Source organism: Alosa pseudoharengus, unplaced genomic scaffold, assembly GCF_046254945.1.
Source record: "Alosa pseudoharengus isolate Yale_2024_CS ecotype anadromous, Long Island Sound unplaced genomic scaffold, YU_APseudo_1.1 YU_APseudo_1.1_scf_2, whole genome shotgun sequence".
NCBI classification, from domain to species: domain Eukaryota; kingdom Metazoa; phylum Chordata; class Actinopteri; order Clupeiformes; family Clupeidae; genus Alosa; species Alosa pseudoharengus.
This window is the reverse complement of record NW_027468663.1, coordinates 58,719,975-58,739,093: the sequence shown is the minus strand read 5'-3', so window position 1 is coordinate 58,739,093 and position 19,119 is coordinate 58,719,975. Positions and strand designations below refer to the sequence as shown.

General features: G+C 42.6%; 1 protein-coding gene across 1 annotated transcript in view; it reads left to right on the top strand.

Moving 5' to 3' along the window:
- Nucleotides 1-19,119, top strand: part of LOC143134928 (tumor necrosis factor alpha-induced protein 2-like) — a 54,513-nt gene that overhangs the window by 4,767 nt on the left and 30,627 nt on the right. The window contains exons 2-3 of the mRNA XM_076295655.1: nucleotides 4,959-5,586; nucleotides 6,012-6,123. Of these exons, the coding sequence (XP_076151770.1) occupies nucleotides 4,959-5,586; nucleotides 6,012-6,123 (740 nt within the window). The remainder of the gene's footprint in view (nucleotides 1-4,958; nucleotides 5,587-6,011; nucleotides 6,124-19,119) is intronic.

The window sequence follows — 19,119 nt, the reverse complement described above, 5'->3', positions numbered from 1 at the left end:
TACATCAGAAGCTACTTTGTAATTTACAAAAAATGCAAACAAATAAAGTGAACCAGCTTCAAGGCAAGTCAGTGATATTTCAATGACCTAGTCAATCTATTCAAACCGCTCCATTAATAGATTAACGTTACCAGACAGCGCTGTAAATTGTGTGCAGGAATTTCTCGCATTATGATGGCTAGAGTTGCGGGACTTGAATATGCGCTATACCCACAATCCTGCACTGAAATGTAGGCCCTGTAATCAGTAGGCCTAGGCCTAGGCTATATTATTTGCTGTAGGCGTTAGTTACCGTAGTCATCTTGCTGATTGGTTGACTGCTGTGCCAATAATTAACGCTGGTTGTGCTGGGCTCATGCTTGACTCGTAATCTGGACCTGAGTGGAGAAGTGGGGTGTTGGATAACATCTGCTGATGTCGAGGAAGGTATTTTTGCCTTAAAATGCATGAAACATGCAAGTTCAAAATCCCGCCGGTAGCCACGTTGCATCTCCGTTTCATATTTGTCTTGGCTACTAGCCTACAATAAATGAATTGAATGAACTCAACTGACAACAGGTAAATCTACTGATTTGGTCATTGAGACTCTATGAATTCAGTACAACAAACGTTTAGTTTATTTTTAAGTTTATTTTTGTATTCCTGGGACCAGGGGCCTGTTGCACAAAAGCAGAATTAAGACATCCAGGATAAGTTACTGAGCTGCGCTCAATGAATCCAAAACAAGAGCGTACAGGCTTAATTGGTTGCACAACGAGCAAGCCAGGATGAGCAGACACGGATTCATCAAGCCAGGTGAAACCTATCCTGGATAAGTGCACGCTCACGGCTCCCTCAAATAGACCCCGCCACCGATCACAGATTCACTGATTCACCATGGCAACTAGACACAAAGATTGTTAAGGCGGAGCAAGATACATCGTCGTAGTTCATGTCTATGGGCGCGAAATGGGGATCGAATCCTGTCTGCATAAAGAGGCGTGTCGATGACGTATTGATGAGCGTACGTGGCAAACCCCCAACAGCAGCAGCATAAATAACCGGCGCACACCTGATATAAAGTCGATTTTCTCCAGACTGGAATGCTCAAGAATGCTACAAATGTACCTGAAATGTTCACAAGGGTTTGAGGATCATGAAAACGTGCCCAAAATTCACATTCCTAACTCTATAGAACTAAGACCTTAGCATATGTGGTGAAATTCTGAGCTATGCCCATAGACTTCAATGGAGCAGTCGCTGCCTCTGCTCTGCATAAAGGGGGATTTTGACACCCCCCCCCCCCCCCCCCCCCCCTCCTCGTGCGATCCGGGTTCCCGGAAGTGGCTCCTGATGAAGTATCTTGCTCCGCCTTAACAATCTTTGCTAGACATAACTAGAGCGGCTTCATTGCTTCTTCTACGGTGTGAAGTAGGTAGCGATAGCCTTTTCACAACAGCAACACCTCTGTTTAGGAGAATATTGCAACTAGTGCCACATTGTCGCATGACAGGTCGGGAATGGCGATATGTAAAAGTTAATTAATGATCACAAACGTTTAAATAATGACAGTGGGTCTAGTTATATGTGATAACAATGTGTAGTGGGCAGTGGAATAACTATTGGTTTCCCTTTGTGGTGACTGCTGACTGAGATAAGGGATGAGATTAAATAGATCCTGGAACTTAGCCTGGTCTGGAGCAGGCTACCTCCAAAGAATAAATCGCCATGGTAACTTATACCATAACATATCCTGCTGCCCCCTATCCTGCTTTTGTGCAACTGGATCACGGATAAATTGAGCCAGGATAACCAAGATATCCCGGCTTAATCCCTTATCCTAGTTTTGTGCAATAGGCCCCAGGTACAGCAGCCTATTTTTGTATTCCTGGGACCGGGTACAGTAGCCTAATTGCCTAATGTCTTTTTCTTACCGGCTTGCTGTTTAAACTGACTGCGCCACTCTGAACTTTCCTGCCAGGTTTATGACGTAAACCGCTACATCTCGGCTCTGGCATTGCCTAAACTCATCGTGTGGGAAATCAGATTATCTGTCAATATTGGGCTTTGAAAATAAGGGATATTTGCTCAGTAATAGTACATTGTGTAACATTTATAGAGGAACTGAGGAAGTTAAATTAGAAATTAGAATCGTTGTAAATTGAAAACACATACAAAAAAAAAAAGATTTGGGGCTTGAGCCCCCGAAGCCATCCCCTCGCTTCGCTAATGTTCCACAGCTGCCATAGATAGGACATCCTGTGTGTGTGTGTGTGTGTGTGTGTGAATGCTAGAGTTGGATGTCTCGAGACCGGTCTCGAGACCACTTTTACGTCTTTGGTCTTGGTCTTGTCTTGGTCTCGGATCCCTCGGTCTTGTCTTGGTCTTGCGGTCTCAGGTCGACATAGTGGTCAGGAGATTTGCAACAAATATGTCCATGATACAAAACATAACATTCGATAATGCGAAGGGCGCCTTTCACGCCCTTCAAATGCAACCTTTCAAATGCAACCAATCAATGACATACATGTATTCTGTTGTGATTAAGAAACTGGCGCTCATCCAATCAAAAGACGCAAGTGTAGCCAGCGCGAAACGTTAGGTTTACGTCGTAGCTGTCAGTCTCAGTCAGACCTAGTAATAAGCGTCAGCGAATTCCGCCATCATTACATTTGCATTCACGGAACATAAAGAAATTTGCAGTCCAGGGGCAAGAAAGAAGCATTCTGCAAAATGCAAGTTTTGCAAAGTCTCTCTCTCTCATCATTGTCATGCAATTGCTATAGCCTACATAGTTTATCTCACCCAGTCTACGAAAACATTTACAGTGAGTGAGCTCCCAGTCACACACATTCATGACATGGTCTGTCTCTGCATTGTTCTGTCTGTAGTTGAAATAATACCTTCTTAAATCTAATTTAACCTGGGACTGAACCTCTTACCCCAGCAGGGTTCTCAAGTCTCACGCAATTCAACAAGTTCACACGCTCACACACCACACCTTGCATTTCTCACGCAGAAATATTACTAGGGATGTCAAGGTATCTGCATAATTATTAGAGGAGGCGCAGGGATACGAGAGGATTTCTCGCAGGGTTCAGAACTAGCGCACCACTCACCAGCAAAATCAAAAAAATAAATAGCCACCGACATCCAATCAAAAAATAGTAGGCTATTCGTTGTATCCGGGTAAAATTCCAAAATAGCACATCCCCTCCCTACAACCACGTTATGCTTGTGTGGGGTTACACGTTTAAGATTTCAAAACTGCACCAACATTCTTTTTATTCAGAAATTCAACTGTCTGTCATTTGGTAAACCAGCCTACTTATGGTACTTTACAGGGTGTGTAAATCAAGCCTTTTCACGAACATTTGGCCTAGCCTACTTTATGGCAAAATTATTTCTTATCTATAAACTAAACTAAACTGTCGGTCATTAAGAAAACCTAATGATTGTGTCGTTATAGCTTTGTGTAAGCCAGACATCAGCAACGTTCATTTTACACGACCAATCACTCTCGTGGCTGCCGGCACTTTCCCTGTCGTCACGGCTGCAACTTTCGCACTCGTTTGTGCTTTTTAGCGCCGTGTTCATCAGGTCCCGGGACACCCATCTGATCCTCCATGGACCATGTCAACAATGAATGAAAATTAGCTTATTATTAACGAGTGTTATCAATTTGAGCGAGTATGCTACACATAGGCCTACATTTTTTTCTAAACATACAGGACTGCTGCAGACAATGACCTGCCAACCACCATAATGTATAATGAACTTGCTGTCCTCGGTTTCGGCATGCACATGCTTAGTCTAATGATTCAGTGACAATATAGGCTACTCAAGTGAATAAAGCAATTAGCCTAATAAATAAAATATTTGTCTCACTCAGTACATATAGGCCTACATCTCGTAAATTGGTGAGCCACAGAATATCCCAGCGCCACGATTATTATATTTCAAGATTCCAATCTATCCCACCTAAATATGAAAAGTTATTTCTACTGACATGCTTCCTGGTGACATAAAAAAACAAATGGTTTCCCTTGATAAGGCTGACATAAGAGACATAGGCTATGCATTATACTTTCCCAGACAAAAACAAGATATAGGATGTATAGATTACAATGACAAATTCAAGGTCTCAAAGGGTTAATGCTTCTTTCCAATTTTTTTTTATAATTAGTGAGTGGGTGCACCCCCCCCCCCCCCCAATCTCACTCCAAGCTGAGCTCAAAACTTGAGAACCCTGCCCCAGTATGCTGCTCTTATTCAATTGATGCAAGTTATGGTGTAACACCAGAGACTTTCTAATGTGGAGACACAGCACTCAAAAAATCCTCCATAGAAATGCATGGGGCTAGTTTGCAACGTTGTCTACACATATCCCACCCCTTCCTCGCCAAAATGTCGACATGTGTATACATTGAGCCAATCATGTGGTGTGAGTTGACTACTTTGAGCCAATTATGTGCTGTGTTGTGCAGACATTGTGCCAATCATGTGTTGTGAACTCGACACTGGAGCACGGTTGGTGTGGTGAAGCCTTGCGCACGCGCATTTCTGCTGATTAGGATGCCCGATGAGTACCCAAAAAGCGTTGCAATATGGCCGCCGAGTGGAGGGACATGCCTAAAAGGACTTTGGTAACACTAGCTCGCTAGCTGTTTTTTTTTTTTTTTTTGGTCTCGGTCTTGGTCTCGGTCTCGTCTCGACTTTGTCTTGGTCTTGACTCAGTCTGTCTTGGCCTTGGTCTCGTCTTGGTCTCGGTCTTGATACCCTCTGGTCTTGGTAGTGTCTTGGTCTCGGTTTAGGCGGTCTTGACTACAAGTCTAGTGAATGCAGAGAATCTAGAGAGGTCTAGAGGTACTAGAGGTCACTCTGGAGGTCATTCACAAGGTCATATTAATCCAGTCACACAGGTCCTAGAGGTACTAGAGGTCACTCTGGAGGTCATTCACAAGGTCATATTAATCCAGTCCCACAGGTCCCCACTTTTGAAGACAATCTTCAGAGGCGGTGCTTCTTCGAGGCCAGCCGGCAGCTGATTGGTCGAGAGGACTGTCTGTTTGGGAGTGGCCAATGGAAGCAGGATGAGGAGGCGGAACTTAAGCAGGACTATGAGAATCTTTGGGAGGGGATTGAGCAGACAATCAGGAAATCCCTCCAACCTCTAGACCAATCAGAGCAGGGCGCTCTGAAGGAGGCGGTGCTAGCCATTCAACAGGAGGAGGAGCAGGACATGAAGTGGGAGGAGTCTGATGGGCAGAAGTATCCTGATTGGAGGCCGCAGTGCTTCAGATATGCCCATGACTGCCTATTGGAGGCGATGGTGAGAGAGCGCATGCAAGAGGCGGAGCCTTACCCAGGGGGTGGGTCATCTGTGGAGAGCGAGCTGATTGGCCTGGGCCGGCGAATCAAGCTGGACATGCTGCAGGTGGCGCGGCAGGTGAGGGGCTGTTACCCGGGCAACGTGGGCGTGTGCCAAGTTTACATCCGCTTCTACCACCAGGCCTTCAGTGCCCGTCTGACGGAACTCAGCGAGTTTGGCCTTGACCAACCGGACTGCACACACCTGCTGAGCTGGACCAATCAGCATTACCCGAGGTGAGTTGTTTAGCCAATCAGCATTGCCCCACGTTAGATGCTCAGCCAATCAGTGATGTCCTAGTTGACCGGCTTGACCAATCAGTAAATCAACATTAAAAATTTCCCCTGTGTGTTGGTGTGTGTGTGTGTGTGTGTGTTTACTGTATGTAGTGTGTGTGTGTGTGTGTTTGTGTGTGTGTGTGTGTGTGTTTATGTACTGTGTGTGTGTGTGTGCTGTGTATGTGTGTGTGTGTAATGTGTGTGAGTAATGTGTGTGTGTGTGTTTATGTACTGTGTGTGTGTGTGTGTTTATGCAATGTGTGTGTGTGTGTGTGTGTTTATGTATTGTGTGTGTGTGTGTGCTGTGTGTAATGTGTGTGCTGTGTGTAATGTGTGTGTGTAATGTGTGTGTGTGTGCTGTGTGTGTGTGTGTGTGTGTGTAGTATTCTCCAGGAGCCAGAGCTGGCCTCTGAGGTGAACATTAAACTGCTGGAGCCGCTGCTGCCTGCAGACGTACTGAGATCTCTGGAGGAACAGTACTTAGAACACAGGGAGGTGAGGACACACACACACATTACATACACACACACACATTACATACACACACACACACACCTAGAACACAGGGAGGTGAGGACACACACACACACACGGACACTTAAAATGTCCCACGGCACACTAAAATCCTGTGTGAATAAAAAATAAACATACCATAGCCTAAAATTTCAAATAATAGACAGATATGGCCTTATTATGGCTTCTATGCAAGACCTGCTTAATAAAACAAGTGCCCTCTGTTTCATTTGTAGGTGACTATCTAATTTAATTGTTGTTATAACTGGATATCTGATGATTCTGTGAATACTGGATATGGGGCCCCCATTGTACAATGCTTTCATACCACAAATAGTGCAATCATACAATCAATGAGAACATGTGGTTATAAATTCTTTGCAACAGTTGCTTTTCTGGACCAGTGAGTGACATTTGGGTAATTTTCTGCGGCACACCTGATGATCTCTCACGGCACACTAGTGTGCCCCGGCACAGTGGTTGAAAAACACTGGCCTAGAGGAGGGAGGCAGAAACCTAATCCTTGCCTGCTTTAGCTGCGCAGTTCCTCGTCCTCGGACTGTTTACTTACCTAGCTTGTCAGGGTGTAGCGTTATCAGATGTGCACTCAGGCTTGTCAGGGTGTAGCGTTATCAGATGTGCACTCAGGCTTGTCAGGGTGTGGCGTTATCAGATGTGCACTCAGGCTTGTCAGGGTGTAGCGTTATCAGATGTGCACTCAGGCTTGTCAGCTGCTTTGTATTCTGCAGATTATGACATCGTTAGTAATTGTTATTTTTCCGTTTTCTGATGGAAATCCAAAAACGTTCCACACATCGCTGAAATGGTCAGGAGTTGTGATCTCCGTGGGTGCATCGTTTCTGCCATATTTAGATTGTGGATTAGACGTGACAAAAGCATTTTCTTTTCACATATTCGCTAAAGTTAGCCAACACATAAAAAAACCTCCCCAAAACACCACATTCAAATAGTAATTTCCAAATTCGAATAGTATTGATTTTTTAAATATTCGATTTATATTCGACTTTAGAAATTCATTCCAAACAGCCCTAATACACACATGCACACACATAGGGATGAGCATCGTTAAGAAATTATCAATATCGATGCCATTGTCGAGTCTGCTTATCGATGCGATTCCTTATCGATTACCATATTGATTCCTGTACCATTTGCTGAACACTAATAGGACGGCTTTGAGAGTTGTTGGCTTTGAATGTCTAATTTAAAGTGGTTTTAGAGAATGAATATCAAGTGTGCAATATCAATACAAAAGTTGAATGCTTTAACATTTCTAAAAAAGTAAACGTTTCTAAAACAAAGCTTTGTAATGGAATCATTGAATCGTTAAAGTGTGGATGTGTACGATTCCGATGGATCGGTACGTTTGGAACCAATTTTTTAACCGATACCTGGAACCGATTCCCAAACCTACACACACATACATACATACACACATATAGTACATACATATAGTACATACAGGGTGCGATTTGTAGGGGGGGATGGTGAGGATTTCCCCCCTCTGGTTTTCCTATCCCTACCTCTGCTAAATTATTTTTATCGTCGGGGGGGACAACATGTATCCCCCCCTGCCCCTCATATTGATTAATGCTAGTACTTCATATAAGTAAAGCGCTGCAACGTGAGAACAGTCTAGTAGGCTAGCCTACATAATAATCTGACATCAGAAACGCACCGTCACCGTCAGCACTGATGCTGCTGACACAGTGGCTGCGTGATAACTTAATTTGGCCTTGATCGTGCAGGACATTTCAGAATGTCGAGTGTGTAATCCATCATAAATGGCTAGGTTCAATGGAAAAGTTAGCTGGACAAATGAAAGAAAACGAGAAGGATTCAGTGAAGCATAATAATGTTTTAGAACCTTCAAAATTAGAAAACTGATGCAACTGAGATGGAGGACAACTGCACGTAGAGTAGAACGTAGGCTACTAGGAGATATTTGCTGAATGTCACAAAAAGTGTTACAGAAATTGCTTGGCATCGATTATTCAATGGCTCTCTACCGAAACACCTGTAGTTTGCGGAGGACGAACGAGAAAGCACTCGTTTGATAAATCAGCCAGTAGTAGACAAATAACTTTTAGAAATAATCTGTACTGCAAAAACGAATGTTGGTGGGTATTTAAACTATCTAGCGGGTGTTTTAACAGCTGCAAGAAATAGAAGCTTCATGGTCTTTATGTTCTGGTTCGTAAATTATTTTCATAAAACTTCAAGTTGCCCTATAACTTTACTCTCCAAACTCTTCACTGCACTGCAATTAACTGACAGTATGATAGGCTATTTATTTTCTGTAGGCTACAATAAACATTTATTTTTTCAACTTTTGCAATATTACGCACTTGGCTACTGAACGCAAATCAGCAGGAGAGAGAATGCACGTAGCCTACGCAATGTGTAGCGCAATGTGTAGGCTATTTGGTTACCAACTAACACTGTTAGCCAATTCACTAACTTAAGACTTCAGTGCCATCATATACAACGTTTTTTTACACAACAAACACAGAAAGGATGTTGGCAGCAAAAGTAGAGAAGTCATTTCAGATGGGGCAAGAACAAGGTGAATTTGTATGCTTGTCAAAACGTAGTCCTACCCTGCATTAGAGGAGCTGATCATCATACCAAGCACACTCGCTGTTTAAAGTCAAACACCACGGTAAACTAAAACTAAAATGTTACAAAGGTGGCAAAAATATATATATTTTTTTTTTTGGGGGGGGGGGGGGGGGGTTAAACTTCATCATCCCCCCCTCTGGTTTTTACATAAATCGCACCCTGAGTACATACATACTTCACACATGTGTGTGTGCGTGTGTGTTTCTTATTCCACTGTTTCAACCTGCCCAGAGACTGCAGATGGAAATCAGCCTTTAGCTAAATCTGGTACAAATCATCTCTTCTCTTTATGTGATTAAGGCATTTTGTACATGGTCCCTGAGAGAAATAAACTAACTAACTAAATAAATTAATAAACTAACTAACTACCTAAATAAATATATATACTGTGGTGTGTGTTGGCGAGAAACAAACTAACTAACTAACTAAATAAATAAAATACGTGGTGTGTGTTGGAGAGAAATAAACTAACTAACTAAATAAATAAATAAATAAACTAACTAAATAAACTAGAATGTAATGCCAGAGGAATTACAATAGTGGATGGAAAGCTGCTGGCTTAATGTTGGTGGGGAAATTCCTCGAAAAAAAAAACATTAAATCACTTAATCTTTGAGTTCATACAAACCCTAGTACCAAAAGACCTTGTGTGTCAAGGCGTTCTTGAGATATAACACTCAAGGTGTTTTTGACCTTGACATTTGACCTCCAACATCAATTCACTTCATCTTTGAATCCATACAAATACTCATACCAAATTTCAGGCATGTATGTCAAGGCATTCTTGAGATATCGCACTTAAAGTGTTCATTGACTTGACCTTTGACCTTTGACCTCCAACATCAACTCACTTCATCTTTGAGTCCATACAACCAGAGAATGTCTAATAAGGGGAGAACTGCCACTCTCGGAAACCTTCCGGTTTCTGAACTGGTTGCAGTTCCTTCTGTGGTTCCACATGAGGGCGCTCGTCCACGAGTGCAGAATGCATGGAGGTCTATGGAGCTGTACCCCTCAACATCCACTTTTCTCTGGATATAATTTTTTCCCAAGTAATTTGAATATTGTATTCGAAAGGGGAGGCAAAGAAAATACACTTGGTGGAGTATTATATTTTTTAAAGTCACTTAATTGTTCTTAAAAGCCTTTCAAATGTGTCAATGACGTCACTCATTAGCACAATGCTAGCGTGTTATGGGCAACAACGACCCAACCTGTAAGAAAACAAAAGGACATAAGTACTCGATCATTCAACTTTTGACCTATAACCCATGTTGAAGTTATACAAACTACAATCAAATCTGAGATTTGTCAACGACAATCAGGTGAAAGAGACACATTTAGCCGTCTAGCTCCATTGACTCCCATTCATTCTGCACTCATGGCGATCGCCCCCAGTGGAAATCTGGTGGAACTGCAACCAAAATTCGGTACAATGGGACTTAATACGGAGTGGCCAGGCTCTCCGTAGACGGGCTCTGCTTGTACCAAATTTGAAGCATATGCGTCAAACCGTTCTGGAGATATAATGCGCAAAGCATGAGATATGGCTGTGACTTTTATTTTGACACAAGGGAAACACTTAAACAGGATGTGTAGTTTTAGAGAGCACCAGATTGTATGCATTAGAAGCTGAGACAATTCGGATTATGCACAACATTCTTCCGGGTTCTACAAAACGGGATCAACTACTTCCGGCCGTCAGATACTCTACCGGTAAAGCGTAGTTATGGCCACCTTTTATAGCCCGTGTTTACAGGAGCTACCTCAAATTACAATATCGGATGTACACCGTATAGCCAAACGGACGTCAAGAGCCCCGAGTACTCTGCTAGACAAGGGGTTTAAGTTTTACGCCTCCTCTTTTATTCATAATTATGAAGGTATGTAGCCAGGTATATGTAGCTTTTTCTAATGCCACCCAGCGATAACGTTACGTTAGCTGCGTTAACGTTAGTTTAGACTTGTATGCTATCAGTATTTTTAGCCTGTTATTTTTGCGTGCAGACGATTAAAACAATGAAATGAAGACTGCATTTTAGCAATGTTGTTATAGTACCAACAGTATAATTACTATGATGTCCTATGTGATTATGCTGGTCAACCTATCCATCTGACTGTAGGTCTAATGTGTCGACTTTAGGTCTAATGTCAACTGCTGTTCTTAGATGTTTCACAATACTAAAACATTGTTAGAATAATGACAAATGTGATGAATGAATGCTGTATCTTCTTGTCCACCAATTTCAAACAAAGACAGGTTGACCGGTACTCTCAGTGTCAGAGCAGCTTGTCACAGGTCCATGCAGAAGAACGAAAAACCACACAGCTTGAGAGTAGGCTAATGTTTAGGGAGGGGTTTGGGTATTCTGTTCAATTTTGCAGTCTGTTCCAGTTCAATGACTGCATAGCATGCGTTCATCAAGCCTCTCAGAATGAAAATAGTTACACTACAACTGCTTTCATTTGGCCAGGAGCATGTTCTTGACTATGTAAACACCATGTTCACAGAGACAATGGTAACCTACACACATTCTTCTGAGACACTTGATAAATGGCTGTAGTCTACCTGTTAATTGGGTCAAAGTTGTTTGACAGTAAATCTTTCTATTGCAACATACTTGGTATATAATAATAATAATAATAATAATAATAATAATAATATTTATTTATATAGCACTTTTCAAGCATTGAGCACAAAGTGCTTACAGACAAACATGAAGAGCATTTTTTCTATGCACAAAGTGCAACAAAAGTGCTTCACACACAAGACCCAAACAAACAAATAACAAAAATGCCTAACGGAGCGGCGTAATCGCCAGCGTACCCGTCACACGTGAAACATACAGCATGTGAAACATTCAAGACGGATAACAAACAAACAAACAAAAACAAATAATAAAATAAATAATTAAGACATTTTAAAAAGAAAACTCATGTTAACTTAGTAGTCCAGTTGGTTGCATCTAGTTAAGCGGCTAAATAGTCCAAGGGCAATGATGAAGGCGCACAGCTGTGTCCAACCCGGAGGATTTAACGTTTTCCTGGCAGTCTGGAGAGCACTGGAAGCAATGAACAGTCTGAAGTCGTAGGTGATCCTACAGATCAGCAACTCGGTGAATATTGACAGCGACCGTTTGTTGTTCAGTGAGATCGCTGTCGTCAGAGTTCTTTAAACTTCCTTCTAACGTTAACGTTAGCCTACTCAATCCAGACTCCAGGCAGCAGAGCATGGCAGCTCGCAGGTCAATCCAGTGGTCGTGGCAGCGGAGAAATCCCTTTCCGAAGCGCAGCGCCGTTCACGGATGGAGTACACCAGAGGCCCAGGACAAAAGCCAACGCCTACGTTAGCCATGGCTAGGTCCTCAGCCCTTAACGTCACAGCATCAACAGACTTGTCAGCAAATAAAGGACTAAGAATAACACAAAAACTACCCAAAAATAACGCAAATAAAGAGAGAATACATTTAACTAGACAAAAATACAAAAAAATAAACAGAACATTACTTAAAATTACGAACATTACATAAAAAAAATAAAAAAAACATGATGTCAGACGGAGCGGCATGTCTCGCCAGCGTCCCCGTAACCTAGCAGGTCATCAGTTTCAAATACCTGGGACTCATAGACAACAAACTCCACTTCAAGGAACATGTCACTGCCATCCAGACACGCACACAACAAAGACTACGGGCCCTATCATGACATTCTAAAGTGCATCGTCACTCGTCAAAAGTCTATTCAAATTTAGTAGGATGTCCAGTTCACATTGGGAGGGGTTTCGTTCTCAAAAGTGGAGCGCATGGCGTAACAAGGTGTTCCTAGGTCTTTTAATCAGTCATATGGGTGTGTTTGGGGCGTAACATCATTTTAAACCAATGAGAATGACATCTGTCATTCCCTTTAACGGCGCAATGCGCGATATGTCAAATAAATGCATCGGTATTTTGGCATTCAACGGCGCATTTGAAGGAGGCTGCTTGCGAGACCGTATGGAATAGTCATTCTTAAACCATGCTTTACTAAAACCTAGCATAGCCTTCACGCATTTGCACTCGTCTATTATTTGAACTCATTGGCAAAGTGAAACTAACTTCACCAAAGGAGTCAGTCAATGACAAGACAGTTATATGCAGTTACTTTCACTATTGACTGACAATGGGTTACCATCGAAAACATAGGCTGGAAAAAGCAACTTACCCTAATGTTGCTCAAATGACTGAATAAAACAACATTTATCCTGCAGAGGAGTTGCTTATATCTCGTGACAGTGCGTCTTCAGCTGTGCTCCATACGTGTCTCTCGCCTCTCCCCTAATCACTTTTAACCGTCATTACCAATTTGCAAATGATGGTGAATAACTGAGATGAGATGTACAGTATTTCGTAATATCTTTATTCTAATTATGTTTCCCATTGTAATCGTGCAATTTGTAATGCTTTGCATGGACGTGCGCTGGTGTGCGTTCATGAATGATAGAAGGATGGTGCGTGCACCTGCCAATATGACTGTTGACATGCGCTCTTAAAATAGCATATGAACAACTCGCCATTGACTTCTGACCAGGTTTAGGTGGTGTATGATAGCGATTTTTAGAAAAAGCGCTAGGTCCCTCCCTAGGTTGTTAATTGCCACACCCCTGGGCGCAATGCTTAAAAAATAAATGTGCAAAATAACGAATTCAACTTTCCGCGGGTGAATAACTAGTATTACGCCATGCGCTGGTGGCCCAAAATACAGCCCTACATGTCATACGCAAACTCAAAAGCCCTCTCTGCTGCCCCTCCCCCCCCCTCTTGCTCCTACTCCACAAAAGCATCATCCAACCTCGCACGCCTAGCACATACAATAGCAGCTGACACAGACCATCCCCTGAACCAATTGTTTACACTACTTCCATCCGGCCGCAGATACAGAGCACTAAACTGACTAATGCCAGTTTTAGAAATTGTCCCCACCGCCATCACATTGTTGAACAAGCAGTAATATTGTCACCACCACCTCAGTTGCTTGTAGTTTCATGCATGCATACATGTTATATGTGTTTTTATGTTGCTGTGCTATGGAACATGATGGAATGTTGTGTGGAAATCATTATCCCTATGGGACAATAAAGACTATCTATCTATCTATCCATCTCTTTATGTATTCTACACAGATAGTGCTTTGTGATTCAAACCCTGTCGTCATGACCTCCAGTCAGTGTTCGTGCAAAGCTGGCACAGCAGTGTGTAATCACCCTACTGCACTGCTCTTCCAGACAGCACATTATTCAGAGCTCAGTATCCAGGTTGTGCCCCCTGTTCATGCCTGCACAGAGACTGAACAACAGTGGCACAAGCCCAGAACTGCAGTAAGGGTTGAGACAAACATACTGTATGTAAGAGTTAGGTTATGTATGTAGCAATAAATGAGTAAATTGCTAAGAGAAAGTATAGTGATCCAAAGTCAGAAGTAATAGAGGTGCAGCGTAATATAGTGGCGACTCTGTTTATTTTCTTTACTTCATAAGGGAGTGAAACCTGGGCCGATAAGCAGTATGACTGTCACAAGACCCAGACTTAACAGGCGTCAGGTGAGGTGCTGTACTGCAGTCACTGAGCTCATACACAGCATGTTGTGATTCCTAACTTGTATTCTCACTGTATTTGGATGCCACACATGGGGCACAGCATGCCACAAGGGTAGAAACTTTTCTGAAAACCCACACTGAGAGTGAAAAATGGTTCCTCATCTCAAATCAGGACTGTATTCAGTGCAAACAACTCAATGACACTAGACTGACTTTATGGACTTAGCTTTAAATGCAGTTACTAAAGCCAGCAGACCATAAATACAACATTGTCACTGTAGGATATTAGCTGAACTGTACTGGCTCCCTGTTTCCTATAGAATTGATTTTAAGGTTATGTTAATTACTTACAAAGCTCTGAATGGTATAGCCCCTTCATACATCTATGAGCTTTTAATGTATTATCAACCACAAAGGAAACTTAGATCCTCTAATGTGAAGAAGCTGCTTTTATCCACTATGCCCCAAAGCTATGGCTGCATTCTGTGTATGAAAGATGCCATACTATTATTATTATTATTATTATTATTATTATTATTATTATTATTACTTTGTCACACAGAAGTACACTCTACAAGGGTGTGAATGGGAATCCATGTGATATTGGGCTGCTATTTATTGAGGACCCTTACAGAGACTTCGCAATCGAAGAGAGGCCCCTCATAGCAACAATGGCCATCAGTGGTGAGAGAACACTGATGGAGACATCGCTTGGTTTAGCCCAAAAGGGAAGTGTGCTTTCGTACCAGCAGCCCATAATACCTACTAAGGTAATAAATACCCATATGGATGCTCCACCTTTTTCAGAGCTTCCAACAAATGACTACCGGCTTGCCCCAACAGACTGGGTGCATGAGCTAACTGAGGAACAGCACTTCCATTTGAAAAGTTTGAATGTGACATTTGAAATGGCAGGAATGATTGAGGTGGCAACCAGAGAACAGGCTGGAAGTTCAGAGTGGCATCAGCTGCGCAGGCCTCGCATAACCTCCTCTCATTTCAGAGGTGTGCGTTGTTAGGAAAGATGGCTCAGCACAGTCTCTGGCTGAACGCATCCTCAAAGGAACGAGGCAGACAGCTGAAATGAAAAGAAGTACACACATAACCACACCTTTCAATGGCATTCATTTGCTAATTACAATACTTTGCATATGCTCACTGTATTGCGAACATTCAACTCAAATTTAGAAACATCTTTTACTCAAACAGGTGCAGATATGGAATTTACGGCAGCACAAGAATACTGCAAAATAAGGAACGTGAACTACATGCCCTGTGGCCTAATTGTTCACCCTGACGCCCCATGGCTTGGCACCTCACCAGATGGCCTAGTATTTGACCCTCTTGCACAGCCACCATTTGGCCTAGTTGAGATCAAGTGCCCCAATGTTACCAGCTACGTTGACTGCAAATATGTTAACATGCAAGAAGGAACACTGCTGTTAAAAGCAAGCCACATGTGCTACTGGCAGGTGCAGGGGCAACTTATGCTGACAGGAATGACATGGTGTGACTTTGTCGTTTTTGCCCAAGAAGACATGCTAGTCCAACGTATAGAAGTTAACCAAGAGATTCTGAAAGTAATTCGAAAGAAGGCAGACAACTACTACTTCAATTTTTATATGCCCAAGTACCTGATTTTTAACAGGCGTTAGGTACTGGGTACAACATTTATTTGACAGAACAAAAAAAATGTCTGCAAACTTTTGTTAATCATGCTTTATGTACAAATGTATTTACAATAGGTACAATGGTTTGGTTTACAATAGGCACCTTAGATTATCTATTTGGCCCAAGCCTTGACCAGTGGCTTGTTCTGGTAATTTGATAGAAGGCAGGCTACTGCAAAAAGCTGGTTGATACTACCAGCTATAGTCAGAGGTAGGGCTGGGCGATATAAACGGTATAAGCGGTATGCGATAAAAATTTGGCCAACGATAGAGATTTTTGTTATACCGGCATATTGCGATAGGTCATTATGTCATCAAATTGCAACACGCTTGGCCTGCCGGGACCGGCAGCAACCACGAGGAGGCCACAGGTGTGGAAAAATGGCTGCGAGCGGTGAAGGTATTGTAACGATTTGATAGCGACACAGACAGCTGTCCAATCAAAAGGTTTATTAGCTGAGAACGAGAGCAGGGACACAGACCCAGAACACAATACACAGGGAGCAGGTCAAGTAGGCTACACACACACGCTACACATACAGGGGTGGACGCAGCCCACAAAAAGGATCACACACGAGGGAGAACTAAAAGGGAAACATGTCACGATAAAGACGCTAACTTTAGACTTATAACTTAGGAGAAATACAGACATAAACCCCCAAACAGGGTAGGAATTTCACGGCGGCCACGTCGTTGCCTCTTGCGTTGGCCGTGAGGCCCCTTTGAAAATCAGAGGTTTACAGGCCACGGTGGCCTTGGTGCCCCCTTTCAATATTCTGCTTTGCGTCCTACTAATAGCGATTTTTATTTAGCCTGTGTGGCCTGTCAAAATAATCTAAGCATTCACAGCGCAAATTAATTGAGTATTTTACGCAGTGGAGAAAGTGACAGCGCAAGAAAGAAATTGCGTCCAAATTCCATTCATCTTTGTGAACTACTCGCGAAGTAGCCTATTTATCACACAGACATCACAAGTATCACACGAAAGAGCTTTTTCTCAGCTTTTTAAACGATGTTACCCGATAATTGCTTAGTGGAACGGTTCGCGAGAAAAGTAAATAATATAATTAAATTTAATCATACAGTACATGCTACTGAAGGTTTTGCGTCCCATGATCTCCCAACCCATTCATCTTGGTGGAATACTTCACGAACCCTTCTTTTAACACAATACAAACCTCATATCAAAATAAACAGCAGACCTTACCGAACACAAAGGTGTAAATCAGTCCCCTGTACAGTTAGCCGTTCCAGAGTAATCCAGTTTTGAATTTGCAGTAAATTTCGACATGCATGGATGTCTCCAAATTTGGGCTTTAAGTTTTACAATGTGTTTAAATTGTTCCACATGATTTCATAACGGGCCAAATACAAAATAAATGTTACAAATATCGCCTAGATATTGGTAAATCAGAGGACGGCTGACTGAGTTTGTGAAAGTAGCCTTAGCCTAATGATCACAAAATGCTAAGCATGCATCTAGGCCAGCGGTTCCCAAACTTTCCCCCCCGCGTACCACCGCCTACATTCCGACTCGGCTCGCGTACCCCCACCATCCAACACATAAACACATAAAAACGTAACGCATTCTATAACCCCCCCCCCCCCCCCCGCGTTGACAATATTTGTCCGTTTCCTGGTTTTAAGTGCGTGCATTTGGTAGACTTGTAGTCAAGACCGCCTAAACCGAGACCAAGACACTACCAAGACCAGAGGGTATCAAGACCGAGACCAAGACGAGACCAAGGCCAAGACAGACTGAGTCAAGACCAAGACAAAGTCGCTAGCAGCTAGCGAGCTAGTGTTACCAAAGTCCTTTTAGGCATGTCCCTCCACTCGGCGGCCATATTGCAACGCTTTTTGGGTACTCATCGGGCATCCTAATCAGCAGAAATGCGCGTGCGCAAGGCTTCACCACACCAACCGTGCTCCAGTGTCGAGTTCACAACACATGATTGGCACAATGTCTGCACAACACAGCACATAATTGGCTCAAAGTAGTCAACTCACACCACATGATTGGCTCAATGTATACACATGTCGACATTTTGGCGAGGAAGGGGTGGGATATGTGTAGACAACGTTGCAAACTAGCCCCATGCATTTCTATGGAGGATTTTTTGAGTGCTGTGTCTCCACATTAGAAAGTCTCTGGTGTTACACCATAACTTGCATCAATTGAATAAGAGCAGCATACTGGGGCAGGGTTCTCAAGTTTTGAGCTCAGCTTGGAGTGAGATTGGGGGGGGGGGGGGGGGGGTGCACTCACTCACTAATTATAAAAAAAAAATTGGAAAGAAGCATTAACCCTTTGAGACCTTGAATTTGTCATTGTAATCTATACATCCTATATCTTGTTTTTGTCTGGGAAAGTATAATGCATAGCCTATGTCTCTTATGTCAGCCTTATCAAGGGAAACCATTTGTTTTTTTATGTCACCAGGAAGCATGTCAGTAGAAATAACTTTTCATATTTAGGTGGGATAGATTGGAATCTTGAAATATAATAATCGTGGCGCTGGGATATTCTGTGGCTCACCAATTTACGAGATGTAGGCCTATATGTACTGAGTGAGACAAATATTTTATTTATTAGGCTAATTGCTTTATTCACTTGAGTAGCCTATATTGTCACTGAATCATTAGACTAAGCATGTGCATGCCGAAACCGAGGACAGCAAGTTCATTATACATTATGGTGGTTGGCAGGTCATTGTCTGCAGCAGTCCTGTATGTTTAGAAAAAAATGTAGGCCTATGTGTAGCATACTCGCTCAAATTGATAACACTCGTTAATAATAAGCTAATTTTCATTCATTGTTGACATGGTCCATGGAGGATCAGATGGGTGTCCCGGGACCTGATGAACACGGCGCTAAAAAGCACAAACGAGTGCGAAAGTTGCAGCCGTGACGACAGGGAAAGTGCCGGCAGCCACGAGAGTGATTGGTCGTGTAAAATGAACGTTGCTGATGTCTGGCTTACACAAAGCTATAACGACACAATCATTAGGTTTTCTTAATGACCGACAGTTTAGTTTAGTTTATAGATAAGAAATAATTTTGCCATAAAGTAGGCTAGGCCAAATGTTCGT